Source organism: Antennarius striatus, chromosome 9 (assembly GCF_040054535.1).
Source record: "Antennarius striatus isolate MH-2024 chromosome 9, ASM4005453v1, whole genome shotgun sequence".
NCBI lineage: Eukaryota > Metazoa > Chordata > Actinopteri > Lophiiformes > Antennariidae > Antennarius > Antennarius striatus.
The window spans coordinates 22,852,880-22,877,106 of record NC_090784.1 but is presented as its reverse complement, the minus strand read 5'-3'; the positions used below and the strand labels follow the sequence as shown (position 1 = coordinate 22,877,106).

The following is a 24,227-nucleotide window of genomic DNA, read 5'->3' as shown; positions in this document are numbered from 1 at the left end:
AACTTGATATGAATGTTTTTTTTAAACCATTCATTGCATTATTTATGTGATTTTATATATATATATATATATATATATATATATATATATATATATATATATATATAATCAGGCTCAGGATGTGTAGTTTACAGTCAATGCAGAGGAATAATTCACAGCATCCGTGGTTCTGAGTGGATAATTTGTTCATGAAAGACTTTTAATCCCGAGGATTAAAGCGATGTGAAGTTGCAGAGCTTCTCTTGTTCTGCCGTACATAGACAAAGAAAAAGAGGAGGAGGAGGAGGAGTGAATGAACCGTCAGGTGCGGAGACGGCTTCAGCTCTTTGAGCTTCACCACAGTCGTCAGGACCTCCAGAGCGAGGAGGTGACGCGGGTTCAGCCCCCGTTTAACGAAGAAGAAAAACCTCCTTCAGTCGATCGGATCAGATCCCAAAGGGTTCTGATGTTGGACAAAAAAAAAACCTTGTTGCATACAGGATGTGTTTCTACGCAGATGATACCTCCAGAAAGATTAATCACGCTGTTAGCTCAGCAGCGCCGCGTCGCAAACCGGAACGTGTTTTCTGTTAAAGTGATTAATGTCGGGGCCAAATATCGTAAGAAGACCTCCTGACCTCCGTGAAACGAGACACCCCAAAGCAAATCCTACTCTTGTAAAAACTGTCCACCTCCATCAAAACCAGACGAGGAGCCTCTGGAGAGCGAGCACCAATCGCACCGGCTGTTAGCGCCGTTGCGTGTCGGCGTTTCGACGTAAACGTCGTCTGGTTTAACCTCAGATTACAGAATCTACGGGATGTGACTGTTGGATCAGACGTGTTTATGTCACCAGAGCTGCAGTATGCTAATCGAAGGAGGCGCTAATGTAGCCTGGAGCCGAACGCGGGGCCTCGCGCCACACGCCGTCGAGCTTTACAAGCGCCGTGAAACACAAGACTACGTCCCGGAAAGGTTAATTGGAAAATGTGGCTCTGAAAAAATAAAAAACAACATAGGAATGCTTTAAATCTAGCCTTTGTAGTCACTTTGTTAACTTTAATAGGGGTGAAATGATTTTATCCTCCACGCTTGAAGGGAAGAACTGATCTGAGAGCGTCGGGGGTCAGGGAATACAATCAGCGATGTGCGTGAAAACATAAAGGTGTTAATCGCTTCAGGAGCGTCATCAGCATAGCGATGACTTCCACACAAATTCGGCTTTATCTAATAATTGGATTTTTATTTGCAGGACGGGGGAATGTAAGGTTTGCTAGGGCGATCTTTTTTTTTATTCCGAGGCCGGGCGGACTCTCCGGACGGATCTTATCGGAGTAGCAGTCGGGTTCGGGTTGGTTAAAGAGGAGGCAGACGGCAGAGAGGAGCAGCGCAAGATGATTAATTATTAACGCCAGACAGCATCCTCCCGACATCGCCTCTACTCCCACTCTCTCCAAAAACCGCCGTTGGAGTATAAGAGTCACGAGGGCCTGTGAATCTTTCAGAAAGGTCAGGAGTCTTGAAACGGCGTCGCGTCCAACGGAGGTGACGAGTCGTTCATGGCGAACAGGTAAACGGGTATTTCCAGACACCGTATCTCAGTTCCATATCATGTTTGCGCGAAGACGGCAAAAATATCTCCGACTGGTTCGCGATCGATGAATCCATTAGAATCATGTTTTAGAGCCTGAGCCCAAAACGATGGGATCTAGCTCGATGTGGCTAATGCGTTAGCTCCAGCAACCCCCGTGACCCACGAAAGAGAAAAAAGTGGTTCGGAAAATGAATGAATGCATGACTGAATGAAGTTTGCTTGGGTAGCTAACGCTCTCTCTGTAGCCGCTAACGCTAGCCGCTATCTCCATCTGGTATCTGATTATGAGGCGATGCCCTGAGGACCGCTCTGCCTCTTATAAATGTGCTTATGTCGCATTAGTTCACTGCTAATTAAATCGTAATCCAGCAAAAGCGGGTTCCCCAGACACGGAGCAGGTAGAGACGTGAGTTTAAAAAAAACCCCATCGGATGGTTTTTTCATGAAGCTGCAATCACACCATATCGCACCACCTTCCCGCGTATGCATCACGGTGTGTGTTCAGGAGTTAGGAAGCAGCCAATCGGTGCAACTTGTGGCCTAAAATACCAACCTGTGGCTCATACTTTACATAGATAAACATTTCACGAACTCAAACACTTCTACACCACGAATACTGCAAGAGGAGCTCAGTGTGGGAAGTCTGTCCCCGGCGACCAGACTCATTCACTGTGTAAACAAATCAGAGCTGGGAATACTGCATAAAGCTGTAATAAAAGCAGGCTTTTCATTGCAGGTTTTTTTTTGGTATTGTATTTGTTTCGGTGTGACTTTAATCAGACACCCACGTAAGAAACAGAACACAAGACGGGGCTGAAGCCAACGCTCTAAATCCTGGTTTTTAGTTGGCTTGATGCTGTCAGACTCCCAGGGGTCTGAAATGTCGTCTTCCAGCTGCTCAATGTCACTCAGAGATGACAATCAGCTGATTGGGCCAATCACTCTACGGAGAACACGAGATAGAAGTTGTGAACAAAACTAAAGCCAAACGTCGATATTTCTCCAGTTGTTCAGCGGGGATGCCGTCCGTGCTGATTCTTTTTTGCCGGCGGTGACAGAAAACCAGGCTGGAGAGAGTCGGACGGCGCCGCAGGCTGGAATGTGGCTTTTTGTGTTCGGACACGTTGCCTGGATTGTCACTATTGCTTCAGTTCTCGCTACAGGAAAAGTGTTTCAAAGGTTTATGAAGTTGTGTGATGCTGGAGGCGACAGTCGGTGTTCGGTTTATTTAATTTAACCCCAGGTTGGTTCGGTGTTTGTCTGCAGAAAGGGTTAAACTCAGGACGTCGTCGCCTATTGGACGGATTTTAACGGTGTTTGGTTCAGATCATCGTTCTTCTGTCAGCCTCGGGGGAACGTTGTGTTCACAGCCGACAGGGAGCGCTTGTGTTTGATGTGTAAACTGTAAAAAATGATGTGAAATAAATGGGAGTTGATTAAATGAGTGACAAGAAATGCAAAAGTTTAAATCGACTCTTGTGAATTTAAAATTTGTACGCATTAAAATCAAAATTAGAAATGTTTTTCTGCGTCTGTCTGTAGGAGTTTGTGTTTGTATGAAACTCAAGGCAAATTTTAAATTCATGACTATAACTAGTGTTCATTTTGTCAGGTTTTTTTTTTTAGTAGAGTCTAAAATCTTCCCCAAACATCCGTTTTTATTTTATTTTATTTTGCTGCATTTAGTTTTCCATTTTCTTTTCACATCTGACTCTTACAACGAAAACGACTTGTAAACATGGATAATCAGCCTCATGTGTCGACTCGCCTGCCGTTCTATTGTGTTGTATTTATTAGCACAGAGGGGAGTGTTTGTACCTGAACACCTCTCATCACACTCCGCCTCACATTATTATTAGTTTCAGGAATGGAATTCTTCTTTCATGCCCTCAAATTCTTCACAGAAACATTAGCATTAGCAAGTTAGCGCCCGTCCCACCGCAGCCTCAGAGTTCATCCAAGACAATCTGCGTCTTTTGAATGTTCCAGAAGAGTTTGCAATGTTTGGATGAAGACTTGGATGTCACAAACATTGAGCTCTTTATTTACTGTGAAAGAATGGAAAATTTGAGCTAGAAATGAAACTTAGTAAAAAAAAAGAAAAAGAAAAAAAAAAGGTGATTTTATTTTGAAACGATAGAAATCCTTCAAAAATAATTAAATTAGGGGTTTTGATTGGGAAACCTCCAAACTGCATCTTCAAAATCTCAAACTTTGCAAATACACGTACAAACAATACAAACACGCTATGAGCATGCTAACATACACTGAGATTATCCTAATGAAAACAAAAAGAAAATGAAAAGAAACTTCAGCGCTCACAAAACTATGGACACACCCACCTCTTCAACTACAACCGATGACATTTTTAATTTTCTTTTTAAATTTTATATACTTATTTGATCCCCGAAGGGAAATTAAAGAAAGCACACTCCAGTTAGTTCAAACGCATATATACATACATATTGCAGATTGCAGTATTTTCCGCACTATAAGGCGCAACGAAAAGCCTTCAATTTTTTCAATTTCTTATAATCCAATGTGCCTTATAAATGAAAAAAGTTGTAAAAGAGACCATTCATTGAAGATGAGTCTCAGATGCGCTTTGTAATCCAGTGCACCTTATGGTGCGGAAAATTTATTTTAATTTATTTTAGTTGAAGGGGACGATGTAATTTCATAAAACACATGATTATACATTATACATTAAAAAAGCCAGAATTAGCCAGAAGGCTAGTTTTCATCTGCAGTCCCCTGACCGTGATGTATAATAAGCAGTAAAAGCAGTACAATACATCTACAGTATAGTAAAAATATACATATTCTAACACTTACTGTACTATTAACAGAGAATCACACACATCATAACATAACATTTGTACACAACATAAAAACTGTAAACAACATCAAAAGTGATGTACACATTATCCTCCGCTAAGTTAGCACCAACGAGACAATGTGAGGCTGCAGTGGCCTCATGAGGCAATAAAATACGTACAGATATAGAATGGTGACAAACACACACACACACACACACACACACACACACAATAGACGAGTTAGGAGCCAAACAGGATGTAGAGGGATTGGCTCGGCTACGTTAGCGTCGTGATTTATGGCATCAACATGTGTAGCACAGCCTCAGAGCTGCTGGAGACTGTTAGTTATTCAGAGAACAATAAAGTTTATGTGTCTTTATAGACTGGATGAAAGCGCCCGCAGGATGAAATGAGTTGAAACCAGCTGATGTCACAACACAGAGCGTCAAAAGTTCTGCAGGGGTCGGTCTGTGTGCCGCTTGTGTTTGGATGCGTTGGATTTTTCTGTTTTGCGTCGGTGCGTTTGAACCGGAGCTGCTTTCATCCTGAGGGTCGGACCTGTAAACTTGGGGGGTGGGGGGGGACCGGATGTAGGGCCCCCTTTTTTGTGATTGCCACTCACGTTACAAGTCCGGACCGGGACGTGTTTCTGCGTGTGTTCATCCAACAGATGGCAGCGCTCCGGCGATTGGGGGGATGGAACTCGTCTTTATGACGCTTGCCTTTTATTTACCCCTTTACCTCCTTCGCCCGGGGTGGGGGGGAGAACGTAATTTTTATTTGCGTCAAGATGGCGCTTTGATGCTGTATTTGCCAGGTCGTTGGAGTGACGCTAGCCCAGAGCACGCCCCCCTGCCCCGTTGTTAAATATGGGGGCGATAAAAAAAATAATCCCTCTGTTTCTCATTACAGCTGTATGAAATAGTTTCTTTAATTCCCGGTACTTTGGAATTGGAAGGCCTCGACCGGTTTTTGCCGTTTGTGAACCCGCCATGTTGAGGTCAGCCCCCGCGCTGGCTCCAGTTGGTGGTTTGCTTTGCGCCCCGCTGGCCCCCGCTGCGCTCGCATGACAGTAAAAGTAAAGTATTTACTTTAGTTGTGTGGGCCAGGCCTCTCTTTGCCATTGAATCATCTCTAAAGCGCTGCAGTCGCTCCACATCAGCCGTTCAGAACGCTTTCAGAACCAGAGCATCTGTTTCAGGCCGATAAACATCATCGCAGCATCGTTTGCACGCGTTTGCCGCCGCTTTTCTCGGGACGTCATCGCGTTCGATTGTGTACAAAAAAAAAAAAGAGAGAAGCTAATTTTGGAGGATTATGCCGTAGATTCAATCTGTGAGCCAGTTCACAGTGGGGGGGGGGGGGTGTGATCAAGAAGATGAAGCAGAATGAGTCCAAGCCATCGTTATGTAGGATTTATTCACACATGTGGTTAATAAACATGCATTAATCTGCATTAATAGAGAAAAAATACCTTAAATATTGGATTTAACTGACCAATCACATGGTCTCCTCTGCAGAGGGAAAAACAATGATATTGTTTAGGTTTTTTTTTTATCAAATGAGGCAAAAATTCCCATGAAATCAGAAGATATGTTTGAACACAGATGAGCTGATTCTTAATGGTCACAAACTGACCATAAAAACATGTTGATTCTAATTTGTGATGAAATAACAAAAAAAACAGTGAAAATGAGGAAATGTTTTGATTTTAAAAATCCTGGAGAAATCTCATAATTTGTGGATTTATGTATGTCTCTGCCCCCCCCCCCCCCCCCCCCCAGGTAACACCTGTCAGAATGGCCTCATGCCCGCCCTGTTGCGCCCCACGCTGCCCGCCGTCCAAACCTCGCTGGGGATGAAGCAATTCCTCCCGTTCCCATTGGATACGGCGTCAGCGGTCCGCCTCCTCCCAGGATTCAACACGGTGAGTCTGGGTCATGTGACCTGCGGCTTCAGCAGCTTTGTGTTGTTTTTTAATCTCCATGCATTAATTTCACAGAACTCATCTGCAAAAAATGAGCAGATTTTAAATCGAGGAAGAGCGATCCAGCCTTCCTCGTCTTCAGAACGCTCTCATTCCAACTTAAAGAAATGCTTTTACAGCTTTAATATAAAAAGGAGGAACAGGTTTAACGACGCCGGCGCTCCACTTAAGGAGAGAAATGTATGTTTTAATATGCAAACATTTCTTCAACGGTGCGAAATAAAAACCGTGCAAATTGTTTCTGAACATTTCAGTGCGTTCCCATTATTGAAAACCACGTCATTTGTCTTTTAACGATGCAAAAATGCATTAATGGAAAAATGTGTGATTAGAGCGATGGTGCGTTCACTCTCCAGATAGTCTCTACGTTTCAGCTCCATCTTTCTGATTTAATGACGATTTTCTTCTTTTTTAGGCCAGAACTCATAAAAAAAAGCGAGAGGCCATTTTTCTTTGAGGAATTTTGGCTGCAGTTTACAAGTCATCTCCCCTTGTTAACGTCCACATCTGCTTTTAATTGTAACTCCAACACAGAAACAGTTTGACCACCGAAAACAGTTTATATTGTCGATTTCTGATCCCCTTTTTAGTTTATCTTCTCTCACAGCAAAACGTTTGCAAAACATCCGCGACGTGGCATCAATGGACGTAGTGTTGCATCATCTGGAGGAAGAAGATAATCTGCGCAAAGTGGCCAAAAAGTGATAACTATTTGGATCGTGTTTCGCTCGTCTGCAGAAATTTCCTATTTAAAACTGGAAAAGAAAAAAAAAAACGGAAACAAAATTAACAAATTAGATTTGGAGTCAAGACAAATAAATTCAATTTATTTGGAGCAAACGTTGTCCAAAGTTAATATTTAATAAAGAAAAATCTATTTAGCTTTTCTGAAAATGTTTTTTTTCCACCACTTTCAGAGATTTCTGACCGGTAGCTGCAGCCGTTTGTGGTTTTTCTTCATCTCTGGTCCCATTTTGAAAAATTAAACACGTTTTTCTTTTGTTTGTCTATTCTGATGTCTGCCATCCATCATGGCTTGTTGTTTTTATCCCCGGCTGCTCTCCAGAATGAGTCCAACATCAATGAAAGCTATTACACAACAATCGCACTCAGGCGCTTGCGACTGAAAGAAAAAGAGGCGTTTCGCCGGGAGCTCGACGCCCGCCGCCGTGGAAGAATCCCTCGCAGACGGTGAAGCTCGGAGAAAGAAAATCTGCCTTAAATTATTCAATTAGTCAGAAACTCCTCGATGGAGTTGCACGAATCAGTTTTAGATTTTACGGAAGTGAGGAGTCTTGCTAAACACGTGATTTTATAGTTGTGTTTAAGCACTTTGGGAAAGACTGAAGACTTTTTCAACATGTGGATTCTGGACGGTTAGGAAACGTTGGATTGACGTAAAAGATGCATGAAAATATGCGAAAACCAAAGAACAAGGCGCTTGAAATGTACAGTATTTTCTGCACTATAAGTCGCAACTAAAAGCTTTTAATTTTCTCAAAAACCAACAACGCACTTTATAATCCAGTGTGTTTTATAATCCAGGGCGCCTTATATTTGGAAAAAGGTTTAAAATTAGCCCATTTGTTGAAGGTGTGCCTTATAATCCAGAAAATACTGTATGTGTCTATTTTTATCAGTTATTTCATTCTTTATTCTATTTTAAATAAGTTAAGGTTTCAAAAAGGAAAAATTCAGTTGTTTTGAGATACTTGTGACTTTTGGGGTTCCGTCGGGGTTTGTACATACATCAGCCTCCACCACCACCCGCCCAAAGGCATTTTCTATGGATAGCAATTAAACTGCACATCAGAGCACCTTTATAAACAACCCAGTGTATTGAAAATGACCCCATCCTGTGCTGTGAATGTGTTGGTATTTAGATTTCTTCGATAGAATGTTTTTCAGAGACAAAACCATTAAAGTAAAATTTCTAAAGCGCAGTGGTGTGCAGCTACAAGGACATAATGGTGACTTGCAATTGTCCCAATGAGGTTCCTGGGACACTCATTGGAACAATCACCAATGAGTGCCGACTATATGTTTGTATCGATTTTATTTAGGAAGGTAGAGCACAGTTACAAGGAAACAGCACCAAGGTCATCAAAGAAAGAGGACGTCTCCTGCACAAAAAGAAGGAACAGAAACTGATTAAAAAAAACCTGCTTTTATTCGGCGTCTCCTTTTGAATTGCAGGGATAGCTCATTCTAAAAGCTGCAGGAGAGGAAGGATGAAATGTGGAGCACAGCTGGATAAGAAACAAACATGAGGGGGCATCAACAGAGAAGCGTCCAGATAAACTCTTGGAAACCGACCGACTGTTTCTGCGAGGAGCTGTTTCGCGAGAAAGTTCAGCGATACGGCGTCTCCTTCTCACCCCGTCTAATCTGTATTTAACAGACTCGTCTGAAGATAATGAGTAATTCACTGGGAGGCCTCCAAGTGGTGGAAAGCTGATACTAGATTAACACAAAGTAATCACCTCTCACTCCGTCGTGCAGACACACAAAAGCGCCGTTTGTCGCTCTTTCAACCTTTTTGCGTTTCGATCTCGGAGTCTTTCTGTGTCCTGTTTTTTGTCTTTTTATTCTCCCGCGCTGCAATCTGAGGACTGCGTTTCTCAGTCCCCAGCAGAAAGCGGTGGAACATCAAGAGTCACTGGTTGTATAATAGGGTTCAGACTCCAGTTACTGGCCTACATTCTGTGGTTCTGCCTACACAAGCTCGTCTCTCAGCGCTGTCAACAACGGTGCGAGTTGGGTTTCAAGAGGGCAACAAAGGTGCCTGTGGGCTGGATTGATCGGTGTTTTTGTGTGTTTCTGGGCGGGAAGAGATCCATCAGAAGTTATACGAACAGCGCTGGAAGATCTGACGTGTTAGAGTCCTGGATTCAAAGTCCTGGAATCAAAGTCTAAGATTCAAAGGTTCGCTGGAGTCAAAGTAGACAAAACTGGCAGCAAATTGCGCTCTGAGATCTGACGTCAAAGAAATTTAAAACCTTGAATCTTCAGGGATTATTTTGCTTTAATGGATGAGGAGAGAGAATTAAATCAAATTAGCTGATCAATAAATAAAATATCAGGAATATTTTTTGGGTTCGTCTCGTATTAAATCTAGTATCTGGACTAAAGAAGCAGAATATTTCCATTTCAAAAAATGTTCTGAAGTTCATCAGTTACGGTTTTAGCTAAATGCGGCGTTCCATCTCAAATGGCTTCAGCTTATCAGAAGACGCGAATCTGATTATTAATGCGTCCAGAATCCAAGCATCTGTCCGACGGAGCGCTGGAAGATTTAGCGTGAACTTGAAGCTTGTTTCCGTCTGAACCCCGGCTGAGATGAGGTCACATTCGCTTCTATGCCTCCGGGGCTCAATAAACTTTTACGCTCCCCTTGTTCGGAAAGAATTCCAAGATGATTCCGAAGATGACGATGACGACGGTTCATCCATTAAGGCGCTGCGTTGGCGAGGACACGCTCCACCCAATGAACATTCATATAATTGGAAGTATTGTTCGTACGAGGCACCGAGGAAAATAGGGAATAGAGTGCGTGTCTACACCTGCATGAAATGGGACAAATACCAAAGTCTCTCGTTGGGTTTTTGGGCAATCTTGTTCCAGGTTGAGTGACTGACACAATCAGAAAGTCTTTAGCCGGAGGCGAGGAAAACATGTTTGTCATCTTCAAACATTTTCTTTTTTGATGGCACATATATACGAGGAAACGTAACGGTAAAATGAGACCAAAGATCTCCCGTAACTACACGCACTCAGACGTCAGAGCTTAGAAACGTCTTCCAGCTCGATAGGAGCATTCGCACAAACAAGGTGATGTCGCGGTTCAGAGGAGGGCGAGGTAAATCGGGAACATGCCATCTAGCAGTCGTCATGTTTTTAGTGCCTGGTGATGTGCTGCGCAGTTTACGAGCTTCTAACAACCAACAGCACGACGACTGACGATTGATTTCACCCAGTGTGGCGTTATATTAGCGTGATTTCCTGGATGTTCATATTTCTATACGTCTGCTGTTTGTTTGTGTTGCTGCCTCTGTTATGCAAAGAAAAGATTATGTTTGGAACAAATTGTTCCTTTGCTTCTTTCTTCCCAGCGTTTTCATCCATTATGCACAGAACAACTTGACAAATTTTCATGAAACCCTATGGAAGAGCAGACAAATAGATAAATAAGGAGTGTGAAATGTTTTGTAGCGCCTCTCGCTTCACCTCCAAATAAATCCAGATGATATCACAGACACGTCTCGAAATTAAGAACATTTATAATCGCGCTGTAAAACTTTCATCCAAAGATAACACCGCTGTTCCTCAAGGCAAAAATCCAGTGTTTATATCATACCAAGGCCAAAATGTGCATTTGGAGCAGCTAAAATAATGTCGATGAAGAACGTGTCAAGATTTCTCCAAACATTTGAGGAACAAATTAATCCTCTAGGTAATGTGAAATTAGAGATCATGTCACGTAAATTACAATAACATGCTGTTTGACAGCTGTTCACACTTGTAAACTATACATTCTGGCGTGTCTGGAAACTCCAGACATGTTGAGGATTCATGTAGTTTCTTCGGGAAAAGAAAGTTAACTTTGTAAAACTTTTGGATTTGCTCTGAAACTTTCAATTGATTCACCTGTGGAAGTTATTGAAATCGCCACCCTGAAAGAAGAGAAAAGAAAGGTGTTGATAGGAGATGTGTTCAACAGGAACAAGAGAGTTTTAGAGTGTAATGAAAAAGTCAAGTTAAATTTGGAGCGGGGGGTTAGTTTTTGACCATAAGGGGTGTTTAGGTTGTCTTTCTTTGGCTCTGAAAACAAGATCCGTCCTGCCCGGAGCGTACATTTGTCTTTGAGAAGCAACACAGACTCCATTTCCCCCTGCGGAGTAATCAGGAATGTGATTTATTGATTCCGTGTGCAGATATCCACGCTGGGAAATTGCTTTGTGGTCCGGCGGCAGAGGTGACACGCCGGCCTCAGTCTGCAGCATCACGGTCCATTTCAATGTGCCGACCGACACCAAGTCAGTGTTAGCATCAGTGACTCTGAATGAAACAAAGGACACATCGTCGGCACGTTCTGCTTTGGTGGCTTTGGATGTAATTGGTTAGACCGGTGCTGAATTCGACAAACGTTTCCCTTTTAGGGGTAAAAATGCTTATTTAATCAAAACTCATTGACGGTCTTTCAAGATATTTTGCAGACAAAAAAAATGGAGGATCTGATAACATTTCAGAAATGCTGACATTTGCCTTAATCTCATCAGAAATAACATTTACGACAATTATGAAGGAACACCTTCAAAAACAGGGATTCACAACTGTAATACATTTTCCTGGAACCAGCGGCCTGTGTCGATGTGTAGCGTTATAAGTTTTATTTATACAGCATATTTCATTACTCGAAATCAATGTGCTTTCTATTAAATAACAGCAGATAACGTATGAAACAAAAGCGTAAAGCCTGAAGAACCAACCATGGATGGATCACGGATAGGAACCTCTGCACCTAAAGACACCCTGACCGGCTTTAGATCTAATTCCAGGAGCAGCTAGAAGACCTCCTGATAAACCTGAGGGGTTTGATCGCGTTCTAATCAGCGAGAAACTGGGAAGAAATATAGAAGCAAATCGTTAAACACAGAATTGGAAGACAGACCATGTAAAATAAATAGCGGTCCTACAACGGAGCCTTGAGGAACCCCTGTACATCTGAGGTTATGCTGTCTAGAATTATTTTGCGAAGTAGTTTGGAAACCACTCAACTACATCTGAAAAGAAAAAACAAAAAGAGCTAGAAACCAATTTAATTATTGTCCAGGGGTTCAAGAATAGAAAGCCAGCAGTGAATTTGATCTAAAGACCTGGTTGTGTAATTTATAACCTTTATAGCAGCAGGATTCTGTATCGTTCTTACAGAATCCTGACTGAAATGAGACTGGAAATCTTTCATTGTAAAACAAAGATTGAAACCTAAATGTAATCACATATATCTTCCCACCACATTTAAAAAAAACTCTGTTCTGTAAATTTCTCAGTAATCCTCCTGACAAACCCATCGGAGGAACAAACAGACAGGGTAAAAACATGGCCTCCTTTAGAGGCAGTGATTGCTCCTAAAGTGCTCCGTATGATAATGCAATAAAAAGAACAAAGGGTGAGTCAGCACTGTTTTGCAGACTCTTATTTGATTTACACGTGTCCCATAAAGATCTAATGGAACCTATAAAGCGTATTCTCTAGGGGGAAAGCATGCCAGTCCACGAAAAAAGAAGAGAGATGATCAAAGCTGGAGAGCTGGCGGGACCACCGCCGTACCAGCTGCCTTCCCTCCAGTCACACCTGCTGCAGAGGAGTGGAGTGCATATCTGTCTAATGTGTGGTGTCCTTATCATTTAGCTCTAGCTCTGGGGCTTTTTAACCCCCTGAACTGAGGCAAAGCTTTCCGCTGGCGGAGTTTGTCCTGATGTGTTCTCCCCACAATCATATTTCACTCTCTGGATATCTGCCAGCCCGCCGCTTTCCCTCCGGTGGAATGCAGAGACGATAGTTGGGAAGCTCGAGATGATTTTTTTCATAAAAGGGCTAAGTGCCAGCTTCCCCAAGCCGACGCCTGGATAACCCAGTACTGTCCACTATCGTCAGAATAACAACCCTCAAAAGCTCCTGTGGATGTTTAAACTCTGTCAGATATCAGGCGCAGCGTGAAGGCTGATGAACACGGGGGTTGCCATTACGCGTTCGTTGCCCTCCTGTGTTCCAGCACACATCAGAGATGTTGATCTTGGAGACAAATTGAAAGCAGACGCGATCTGTTCTGTTTTTACTTATTTGATGGAGTTGCCGTGCGCTTCAGGTTCCTATGACAACATTAACGGAGCAGGACCTTAAAACAAGGAGGTCGCCCCAATGATGAGAACCTAAAGGAATGCAGTCGTTAGGGTGTAGAAGTTACCTCAACTGGTTCCTTCTCGTCTCGTCTAATCAGTTAACTCTTTCTGCTAGTGTGTTGTTAATAATAATCAACGATATGAACACAAATAGCTAGAAACCAAATGCACAAGTTTCCGGATGTGTCCCTCGAGTTCTAATCAGAGTCTCAACTGGTCGGCCCAACCGGCCTTCAGATCGGCCATTATTAACTATCCATCTATTTTTCCCTGCTCCATGACCACACCCATGTTATCTCTCTGTCTCCTGCCCTGAAGCCCCAACCAAACCCCATCACCTCGGTGTTTTTAGTCACAGACATAACATCGATGTTTTTCATTAGAAAAAGTTGTCTTAGTTTGACATATACAACGTGCGAATCAATAATGCTTCACTAAAAGGCATCGCAGGCCTAAAAGGTTGGAAACGGTTGTCATGGCCGATTATGTTGCTGTACGACTGGATTGAATTAGGAAGTCAATGACAATAAGCAATTTGGAAATTATATTTAAAAAAGCCCACTGGCTTGATCTCCGCATCGCTGAGTCTGACGTTACTTATCCAAAAAAGTTGTGGTTCATTTTTATAAACCAGAGACGGTCTCTTACTGTCAGAAATGTTTATATCAGCGAATCTGCATATTGCAAACATATGAAAAATGTTTAAACTGGGCGCAATTACCCATAGAGACAGCTGTGTCTCAGTTCACCAGAACCGAATATGATCCATCTCCAACATGCCTGTCCGTAATCTCCACCGTCTCTGTCTGCATTACGGTTGGCCTCATGTTCTACTGTGTTCCCCCTGTCGAAGCAGAACCAGATGGACCATCAGGAACTCCAGTTTGCACCTGCAGCACCATTGTTCCCATAATGAAAGCCAAACCGGTCTCGTAGGGGGGATCCGGTGTTGTTTTCTAGGAGACAAGTCCGGCCTGCGGATTTACAAGAGCGTCAGGGCAAAGTTGTTTGGGTTTCGGCTCAGTTGCACGCCAGAGGTTCGACGTCTTTGAACGCGCCCCGTTTGACTGAAGTAATGCCCCCCTGTGAAGTTGTTTTTCTCCAGCGATGTTTTTTTGTAGAAATCTGTCCCCAATGTGCGAAGAGAACTCAAACATGGCTTAACCACAAATCGGTTGCACCACAAAGCCCTCATAAGAAGGGGGGGAAGTCTCCTCGGGGTAATAGAAACTGGTCTGAAAGTCGGAGATTTGAATTCCTTTTGACTTTGCCTGGGAAAATCTATGGAGAAAATGCAATAACTGTCTAATTGTCTTGCAGTTTAATGGGAACACAAAACCACAATGGAAGCCCACTAAATGCAGCACTCAGTATTTAATAATGCAAGGCTTTTCTGTAGTGGATAATGTGCATAAATCTGTATAACTGAATAAATGAGAAGCAGGGAGTGTTGATCAAGAGCAAGCTTGCTCAGCAAACCTTTCCTGCTTTAGGTGAAGCTCAAAAACACCAACATCAGTGAAAGTCGGATTAAAAACTTGACGCCCCACGGGGCCCAAGGGGAAGGTTGCGTGGAATAATTATTTGCATTGTTAAGATTCAGCGTTTGCAGGTGGCCCATGCATTTTTCTATCAGAGGGCATTGATTTTGGAAAATCCAATACATGGCCACACTGCTCTGGCTCCGCTCTCATTATGATCTCAGCCTCGCTTAACATTCATGGCTGAATATTACGAGAAGATAAATCGTTTAATCTTATTTTTTATTGAACCATGTCATGAGTGAGACACTCCCTTCCTTTTTGGGGGTGTAGCTGAAGCACTTTGATAGAATGATGGATTAGAAATTAGCCTGTGAGGGAATTTAGCAAGAACCCAATCAAATTCCAGTCGCTGGAGTTTCACTACAGGGATGTTGATTTATGCAGAAAGACTACAACTGTCCTGACATTGCACTATCCCAAAACTTTTTAGAGTGTTTGCTTAGTTTGTCAACTAAGTACCTTCTGAAAAACAAAGTGCTCCATGACTATTTTATCATATTTCAATATATTTCATCATAGATCACCTGTCGGTCACAAAAGGTGGTTGAGACAGGTTTTCCCTTGGATTTCTCAGTGACCTTTGATTTTCTGCAGACAGTTGAAGCGTGTGGCATTGTGAACACATTAAGTAGTGTTTTAGTTTCATTGACTCCTCCCATTGGCTCCCACTGTCCTTTAATGTCTATTGTCATCTACACCTATGCAGATGACACAGTGTTGTTTCTTTCATTCTGCGTCTACGGTAGACTATGGATTTGTACAATATATTTAAGAGCCTCAAATTCGATGAAGTCATGCTCATGGATGTTTGTGTCTCGATTTGTTATCTCATCAGTCTGATTGATTTATAAAACGTAGCACGTTTGGCTAGCAAGTTGTTTTTTGTGGTGTCTCAAGCAAAACAAAAAAAGTGTTGAGGAAACACTGCTTAGTGGTGTTTGGAACCTCTATGGAGGTGATACCAAAAAGGTTGGTACAGGATTCTTTTTACATAAATGGGACCCAAAAATGTAACGCAGTGTAAATAAGGAGAGGCAGAGTTTCTGGACAGGTCAGACAAAAAGGGAGACTTTCACTCAGACCAATGTTTGAGTTCCATATCCAAAACTACTCTGTTGATGACATGAGTGCTTCCCTATCTACTCCTCAAAATTGTATAAAATGACATGAGTAAAGCTTAAAATGTGTGAGAAGACTCAGATTGCTTCACCATTCCATGAAATCACCAAGACTGTATGTGTTCTATTTTTACCTTTTCATCTCAGCTGGAGAGATGGGGTACGCGCCGAAAGGCGACAAATACCTCCAGGGAATTCTCTCGCTACGATATTTCACCCTGATGGGGGTCCGGTGGTGTGAAAGGGGTCAGCCGTGAAAAGTGGAAATGCAGACGGAGAAATGGGACGAAAGGGGAGAAAAAAAAAAGGCTGAGGGTTGCAGAAACGTAGAGAAAAGAATCTCAGGGAGGTGTAGAGGTGGAGGAGATATTCATGAGACGTAAAAACAAAGAACACGAAGGACATTAAATTTAAATAGAGCGCAATGCTCAACCTTCCTCGATATCAAATAGCACCTTTTTTTGACTTCTGCATCTCTTGACCTTAATTTTTCAAATTTATTCCTCTCTCACATCATTAAGCAATCCAGCTTTAAGAAAACACTGAGATGTGCTCTGAAGGATAAATGAAGAGTCTTTTATATGAACATACCCACCAAAGTATTACAAGAAATCTTCCACTCAAGGCTCAATCTTTTCTATTCAGCCTCGGTTGGCATACAAATCCTACCCAAGGCCAGGTAGTGTCAATGAAAACAGTCCTATCAGATATCATGCGTGTTTTTACCTATACTTGTGCGCCGGCGCTGTCATCGTCTGACTCGAGCAATCACGGCTGAAATTTGAATGTAGCTTTTTTCTGTGCATGATTCAGACATTTTCTCCTTCCAACACACCTGATTCAAATGATCGGCTCATCACCCAGCGCTGCAGAAGCCTCCTAACAATCCGTTTATTGGAGTCAGGTGTTCTGGAGCAAGTTACCATCCAAAACATGCAGGGCAGGTGTTGCCAGGACTGCAACTGACAAAGACTAATTCCTGTGAGGGTTTCGGGTCCAGACGGCCGTCCTGTGTTTCTCATTTGTCTTCTTCCTCCTTTAAAATGCTTGAATCGTTGTTACGCAGCTGCAATAATTCTTCTGTTCTCTCTGCACACCGCTGCCTTCACAGCTTTTCTTAATCTTGTTGGGACGCATGCCAGTGGACATGGAAATACATGGGATATAGTTTCACTTTATTGTATTACTTAGAAACTGTGCCTATTGATGTATTTGGTTAGGTTTTCTAGTTTGAGTGGATCTTTCAGTACATTTTGTCCATTTCAGGCCTCTGTAGTCTCATTCAGTACAACTGAAGTTCTGACACATTGGCTTCAGTGCTTGCACGCTGGATTTTTTTTACTTCTTGAAAGCTCACATCATGACTCACTCCCTTTTCTACCCATAAATCCACCCACCGCCTTGATACTTCAGTGCTTCCCGCCAACCGTCCTCCTCTATCACAAGGTTCAGTGTTTTCCTTCGGATACCTGGGAGTCTGCTCTAGCTCATTATGCACCAATGAAATCCCCTTTTTTTTGGATTTGACTTGCTAATTCAAAGTCTTTCCACAGTGGCAATAATCCACGGTATCGGTGATGATGAACTAATGGACTGGGTCAGGTGGCTGAGGTAATTGGGAGATACATAGGGGGGAGGATTACATTTGACAGGTCATTCATCCCACTTAAGTTAATAGTAAGCCAGGCTGGCGGCCCTGAATAGAGCATTTAGTCCTCACCAGCAGGTCTGTCATTGACCAGTCATTCTCTCCTTCTATATGTTTTAATAGGCATGAATGTATATTTTAAATACCTGGTGTCTATTGCAGGATAGATACCTCAGTGGGCTGCGGAGCATGTGACTAGAACAACCAGTATAAACACTAAATGCATCAATTATACACATACTTTAAATATAGCTAATGTTGTGTATAATAGGTCATAACAAAGGCATCTGTTGGACAGCTATGTCCTTTTTCAGTACCTATACTCACCTACTGTGTGATATGTTTCTATACCATATCTTCAGTTTCCCAAGATGTTAATACAAAATGTCCAAAAATCCGACTTTATAATGGGCGATTTGTCGCTTTTCAGGAAAAATGGAAGTCTGCCTTTCGTTGAGGTATCAGCTGTTAGCCTGTCATTGTCCTGCTTCTGGTTTAAATACAGTTATCCCTTCACTTTTAGCTAACTGCCGCCAACTAGTCTTTGTAGATTCATAGTCTCTGCACTCGTCAGGTTCATCAGCCGCCGCCACCACCACCACTGGCTTGACTTGATTGGGGAGTTATCTTGCTCCGGGCCAGGACAGAGGCTCAACCTTTATTTAATTCACTCACCACACCTGATCGAACAAATATCACGTCTGTTCAGTTTTAAAGTCCAGCAAACATCTTTGCAACCCACGTAGCACGCAGATTAACCTCAGCACACTAAATAATAGCTTGGACGGTACTCATTGATTGGACAGTTTTGGTTATTGTCCTCCAGCATCACCAGGGCGTTCAGATGTCTGACACCAGTTCACGCTGTAATTTTGTAATGTGTATAATTAAACTCTCCAGATTCACAAAGGACTCAGTGATTACGACGACTATTACTATAATGGACTTCAGCACGGTTGCGCATTTCAACGACAACTTAAAAGTAACTTCTTCTGACTCGGGAAACCCCGGCACTCACGTGTTGACTTGACTAACGTGTTATTGTGACTGATTTCATTAACATAAAAAAACATTTGCCTTTTAGAGGTGGATTATAACACATCACATCACGTTGAGCATTATCACCCAACCGGTTAGCCATGTCCATGCAACATCGTCTTTGCGCGACAGCATTTTGTTGTTCAGTTGAGGAAAGATCACATGTGAGCATCTTCTTCCAGAGTTTTCCGGCCTTTATCGCATGGCTGCTCCGAGTGCACTGAGTGGAAACCATCCCAGCCGGCTCTGCTGTCGTCACGGCTGCTCCTTTTCTGGCAGCCAATAGTGCGTCAGAATAGAACGGGGTCATCATCTGTCCCTCTGGTAATCAAGAAAATAGAGGCAAAGCTTGGGCTGCTCGCTCCTTTCTACGCTGAGGTTCATGGGTTGGGGTAGACGAGTTGGATCTACGAGCTGGATGTGCCGTTACGTAACCCACGTTCTGTGAAGACAACCTTCTGCTAAAGCACGTTTTGCTAGCTTATTTTGATGAATGATGATCCTGTTTCTTCTCTTAGAACCCACGTTCTTCATCTCCGGGTTCCTGTCAGCAGTTAAAAACTGGTCATAATTCCTCTTGGGTCATTTTCCTGCTACAAAAAGCAAAAACCAAAGATCACAACTTCTACCCAAGCAATCAGTTTATTGGTTATTGGTGCACTCAGTCAACTCCACAGGAGTTATTTTATGGCGTTTTCCACTGCAGGATAATAAAAACTTGACTTACTGCTTAAAAGGGATTCTAATCTCCAGAGCCCAGACGGTAGAATTAATCCAAAAACCAAAAAACAAATCCATGCTAACTCTTTGTATCGTCTGTAACAAAGCCTCACGCGACCAAACAGACGTCTGTTTCAGTCTCTTTTTATCAACCGCCCGCCGCCGTCGCTCGTCACTGTCTGCTCCCTGTCACGTTAACGTCACATCATTATGGCGCCGGGCCGGCGAGCGTCGTCCGCGCTGAACTTTGAGACGGACAGGTCTTCTGCTAGCTGTCAGATAGCATCCACCAAACGACCCGCTTCATTCTCTCCGCTGCAGGTCGACGCGCTGCTGACGGACAGCTGAGCGAAAGCAGAAAGAGGCTGAAACGGATTCATATTGATTGTTTTTCCCATTAATACATTAATTATTTCTCACATTCCACTTTTTTAATTAAAGTTCGCAAATGAAAAGAAACACATGAAGACCTTAAAAGGAAAGCGAAGATTAAAGACTGTCAGAGATGGTAAACTGGGTGTTTGAGAGTTTAAGTGGCATTAAATTAGGAATGCTAATTGTAGGAAACCAGCCTTCCTATGAGAATGACACCAATGAATAGAAAAAGTCTTTATAGCCGTGTTCTGACTTTTCTGGTTCTGCTCTGAAATCTGACACCCAGACACGTCCAGCTGATTTGTTTTTTTCGCAACGTAAAGAATCTTCTTGAGAGTAGAAGACCTGCTTGTTTCTTTAATTGGTTGTGTTGGCCGTTTGCAGGCGGCGTGGCGCTACCTTCAGGCTAGAGGCCGTTTAAAGCCGACAGCTCATCAGAATGATTGACAGGCGTTGGAGCTGGAACCAGATCAAATGAGGGAAAAACTGCAGAGGAGACGAAAACCAGCTTCAGTTGGCGTGTTCACGCCGAGCTGCAGGACGAAAAAGAAAAAGGACGTGTCTGTGTGTGTGTGTGTGTTTTTTTTTTGCTGCATGTGGATTATATGTGCGTCGCGGTACATTTCCTCCGACGGCGTTCCCGTCCCTTTGAGGCGGGGGCTCATGTGGAGCGTGTGACTCAGTGGGTGGCTGATGGGAGCTTGGGGAATAACATGTCCCCCTTTTGCTGCAGCTGCTCTTTACAGACGAGGCCTGAACACATCATGTTCCAACGCGGGGAGGGACTCCAACGCTGCACGACAGGGATTTATTCTGGAATACGCTCACGAGGGTCTGGAATTCTGCAAAAATTAGCAACACCGCCAATAACAGCACGGCGGACTAAATTCCCACAGAGGACTTCAGCCCTTCATACCCAGTGATTAATGATCATGTCTGTGAACACATACTAAAAATCTCTCCTAATCATTTTTGTGGATGGTGCCATTTCTTCAGGCCTGCAGATTAATTTTACAGCATCTGCACCGGAGGGGAGGGAGGGATAACATGGAGCCCAGCGCATGTTTCTAGTAAGAGGTCATCGGTTCTCTTGGGGCCCAGATGTTTTTAACCGCCGTTTGCTTTCCAGTTTCCCACCGAGCCACAGTGCATCTGGTTCTCTCTGCGGTCGCGTCTCCTTTGCCAGTGAGCTCAGCCAACGAAAAGTGTCATCGACTTCTGTCTTTGCAAAAAAAAACTTGGGTGCGATTGAACAAAGGTAGACGGTTGTGTAGGAGTTCAGTCCAATGCGGACCGGCAAGACAGTCGGGGCAAGAAACGGATGAACCTTCAGCCAGGATGCACGTTTCACCGCGTTTCATCAGATGCTCTTCATTCTGGAGAAGTGGGAGCGAAGTCTTTGTCGCTGCCTACGCATTTAGTGCACAGCATCGCAATTAACAAAGGAGCAGATGCAGCTGATATGAAGTCTATCTAATTGCATCCTGTCACTTCTGCTGTGTTCTCCTTCCTGGCATTAGCTAATTCTAAAATGATCTGATGTGTATTTTTAAACATCTCATTTTCTGAAACCTTTTTTTGGTAAATGCGTTCCGCATTAAAAGCCGATAATGGATGTGAATATGTTGTTTCTTCTGCCAAGGTGTTGGGTCATTCCGCATTAGAATACAGCTGATGCTGTAAAAGCTTTCGCCGGCCCGATCTCCTCGTCGCTCCCTTTGCGTTTATGAGCCTCAGAATTTAGAGTGGCTTTAAATTTTCACCCGGGTGTAAAAAGTTTCAACACCAGAGATGACTTTGTCGCAGTTTGAAGTGTGTCCGTGTCAGTTTCTGCCATTCGGTCGACTCTGAAAGCATTTATGCTGTCTGGTCGTCATTTTGAAGAGAACAGCCAATAAAATTCACTCTCAAGCGATTAATTCTCGCGTAAAGTTCTTTGTCCACTTTTGTGCTCTGGATCATGCCAAATAGCATTTGACATATCGCTAGCGACGCCATCGAGGTGATGTTTTCCAGGCAACTGGTTTGTCAGTGGGATTACAGAGTAAGTACTGGCACAATTTTCACGATTGACATGACATGAGTTTCTCGGTGGAATGGTACAATGTAAGCCAAGGAGGGCCTGTTACGTTTAGAAGCAGATGTGAATCGTAGTCTGGATATCCAAATTTTTATCCAAAAAGTTCTGGAGCTGAGTGGAATTGGTGCACGAGAAGAGAAACAGTCGTCCTGTAATAAATTTTGGTCAATCTGATGTAAAAAGGTGGATTCAAACAACTGGGGCTGGGTACAGATGGTGCCCTGTGGACTGACTGTGGGCTTGATTTCCATTGGTAGCCTGTTGCCATATGATCCCTGTTGACAAAACTCCAGTTGTCCTATCTCTTGCCCCCAAAAGAACTGAAACTGTCTAGTTGCTGAAGGGAAACACTGGGTTGTAACACCATTGGTGGAAAAATCCACCCACCAAGACTCTAGCAGGTCGTCCTTTTGCGGTACTTTAGTTCGTTGGCGGTTATAACCTGACCTCGTCTGTCTGTCCTACCCCGGATCGGGTTGATCCAGCTGTCTCTCTGCCCGAACCTGAACCGGTTTGTATCCAATCGTCCTCCTGCCGGAGATGTTCCAGAGACAATCAAGATCGTATCTGCCCCCGTCTTTGTCTGCCTCCTCTTCAGACTCCTGTCATGTTTCATTAACAGAACTGGCTTCTATTTATCTACTTTTCCTCTCTGGATCCAGCCTGCAGTTTGTCTCTATTGGCCCCGGTCTGTTTCCTCTGCTCTCTATCGATGTCACTCATTCCTTACTGTCCTCTCCATCCAGCCCACCAACATCTCTTCCTTTGGGGCTATCTTGATCGCCCTCTGGTCGCCCTCGGCAAGTTCACGTCCTCTAGAGATCACTTGACCCCATCACCTGTATACCCAGCTGCACCTCATTCAGTCACAGTCTAAGTAAGCAGACCAGGTTTCAGCTCGACTTCAGATCATCTGTTGCCAAATTTCTTCCAACCGTTGCGGAAATCTGCGGCTGATTTCCTGCTTTCTTGCATCACTTGTTTTGCACTGATTTTACTGGCTGTTCATTGCCAATGTGGGCAACAATCTGAATACCCCAAACACGAGCCAAAACCGACACCATCCATAACCTCTAAGTGTTGACTCAACTTCTCTTTGGCGTAGAGCAAACAAAAACCCTATATTATTAGTTTAATAAATAAAATCATAAATGTCCCAAACCTCCTCAGAGGGCGATCGGGTTTCACATTATGTCATTGTCCCATGATAGCTGGACCGTCGTAACGTGACTCACTGATCATGAAGACCTGCCCTAGAATCTGGAGTCACACTGGAATCATTAGTGGTTTATAGTTATTCAAGAAAAATTATATTTTTAACTCATTTAAACAGTTTTCAGAGCAAATTTAGAGTTTTTCATTCAGTTGTTCTATACTTAGAGTTTATACATCGGTGGTCCCTGACCCCTGGGTGGTGGACCGGTTCCGGTCTGTAGGTCAGTCGGTACCGGGTCACATAGAAAGAGTCCAGACCGATGTTTTGTTTTAAATGAGTGGATTCTCTCCTCCACATCTGTCTATGAGTCACTCTTGTGGAGATGCTTGCCTCGGTCACATGACTACCTTCTTAAAGGGGCCGCTCCGGCCGCTAACACAGAACATATTACCGCTAAACTGAAACTGCCAAGAAACAAACGTTGGTGTAACGTTATGAGGATGCTGCTAATAAAGCTGATACAAACTGGATTCCCAATCATTAATATATTTAGAATAAAAAGTTTTAATGTCGTATCATTTTATTATGTTTATCTGCCACACCTTAAGGGACAGTCTGTGAGAATATTGTGTGACTCCTGGTTTACATCAGATTATTGCAGATATAGGTTTTATTAGACACCAACACTGATAACCCAACAGTGATTAAGCGCCGCCTCAGATCATCATGACCTTCAAATGGTGGATGCCTCCCACTCAGATAGTTTTGTGAAATCCCAGATAATGAAAATGACCTCAGTTCAGCCGAACAGCATCGACAGGATGCGACAGCGTGACATCACGGGGCCCCATCCTCTGCAGCGCCGCCGTCAAGGTGGATTAATCCTCCCACGCGGAACCTTCGCCTCCTGCCGCCGGATGACAGGATGTGTTTGTTGGTTCTGTGAAGCCCCGTCACCAAACAGAAGGAAGGGCGCCCCAAACAGATGAGCGGCGCAGCGCGACAGTCCCCAACAACACGTTTGGGCGCCGTTACCGGAGGAAATTTGCAATAATTATGCTGTAACAGGCTTTTTTCTGTCTGTGACATCTGAACTTTTGTGTCGTTATTTAGATTCAGAGAGTTTTGTAGACATTATTAAACATAAAAGCAAAAATTGAAGAGAAACAGTTTGAAATTGGCCAACAAACAAATCCAACCCAGTCAGTGATCCCATCAGGGGACAAGTGATTCAGACTGGCCCCAGTTCATTAGAGCAGCGCCACAA

At 43.3% G+C, this 24,227-nt stretch overlaps 1 protein-coding gene across 1 annotated transcript in view; it reads left to right on the top strand.

The window, feature by feature from the left end:
• Positions 1 to 24,227, top strand: part of znf385d (zinc finger protein 385D) — a 50,835-nt gene that overhangs the window by 870 nt on the left and 25,738 nt on the right. Inside the window, exon 2 of the mRNA XM_068324508.1 lies at positions 6,177 to 6,319. Within this exon, the coding sequence (XP_068180609.1) occupies positions 6,177 to 6,319 (143 nt within the window). The remainder of the gene's footprint in view (positions 1 to 6,176; positions 6,320 to 24,227) is intronic.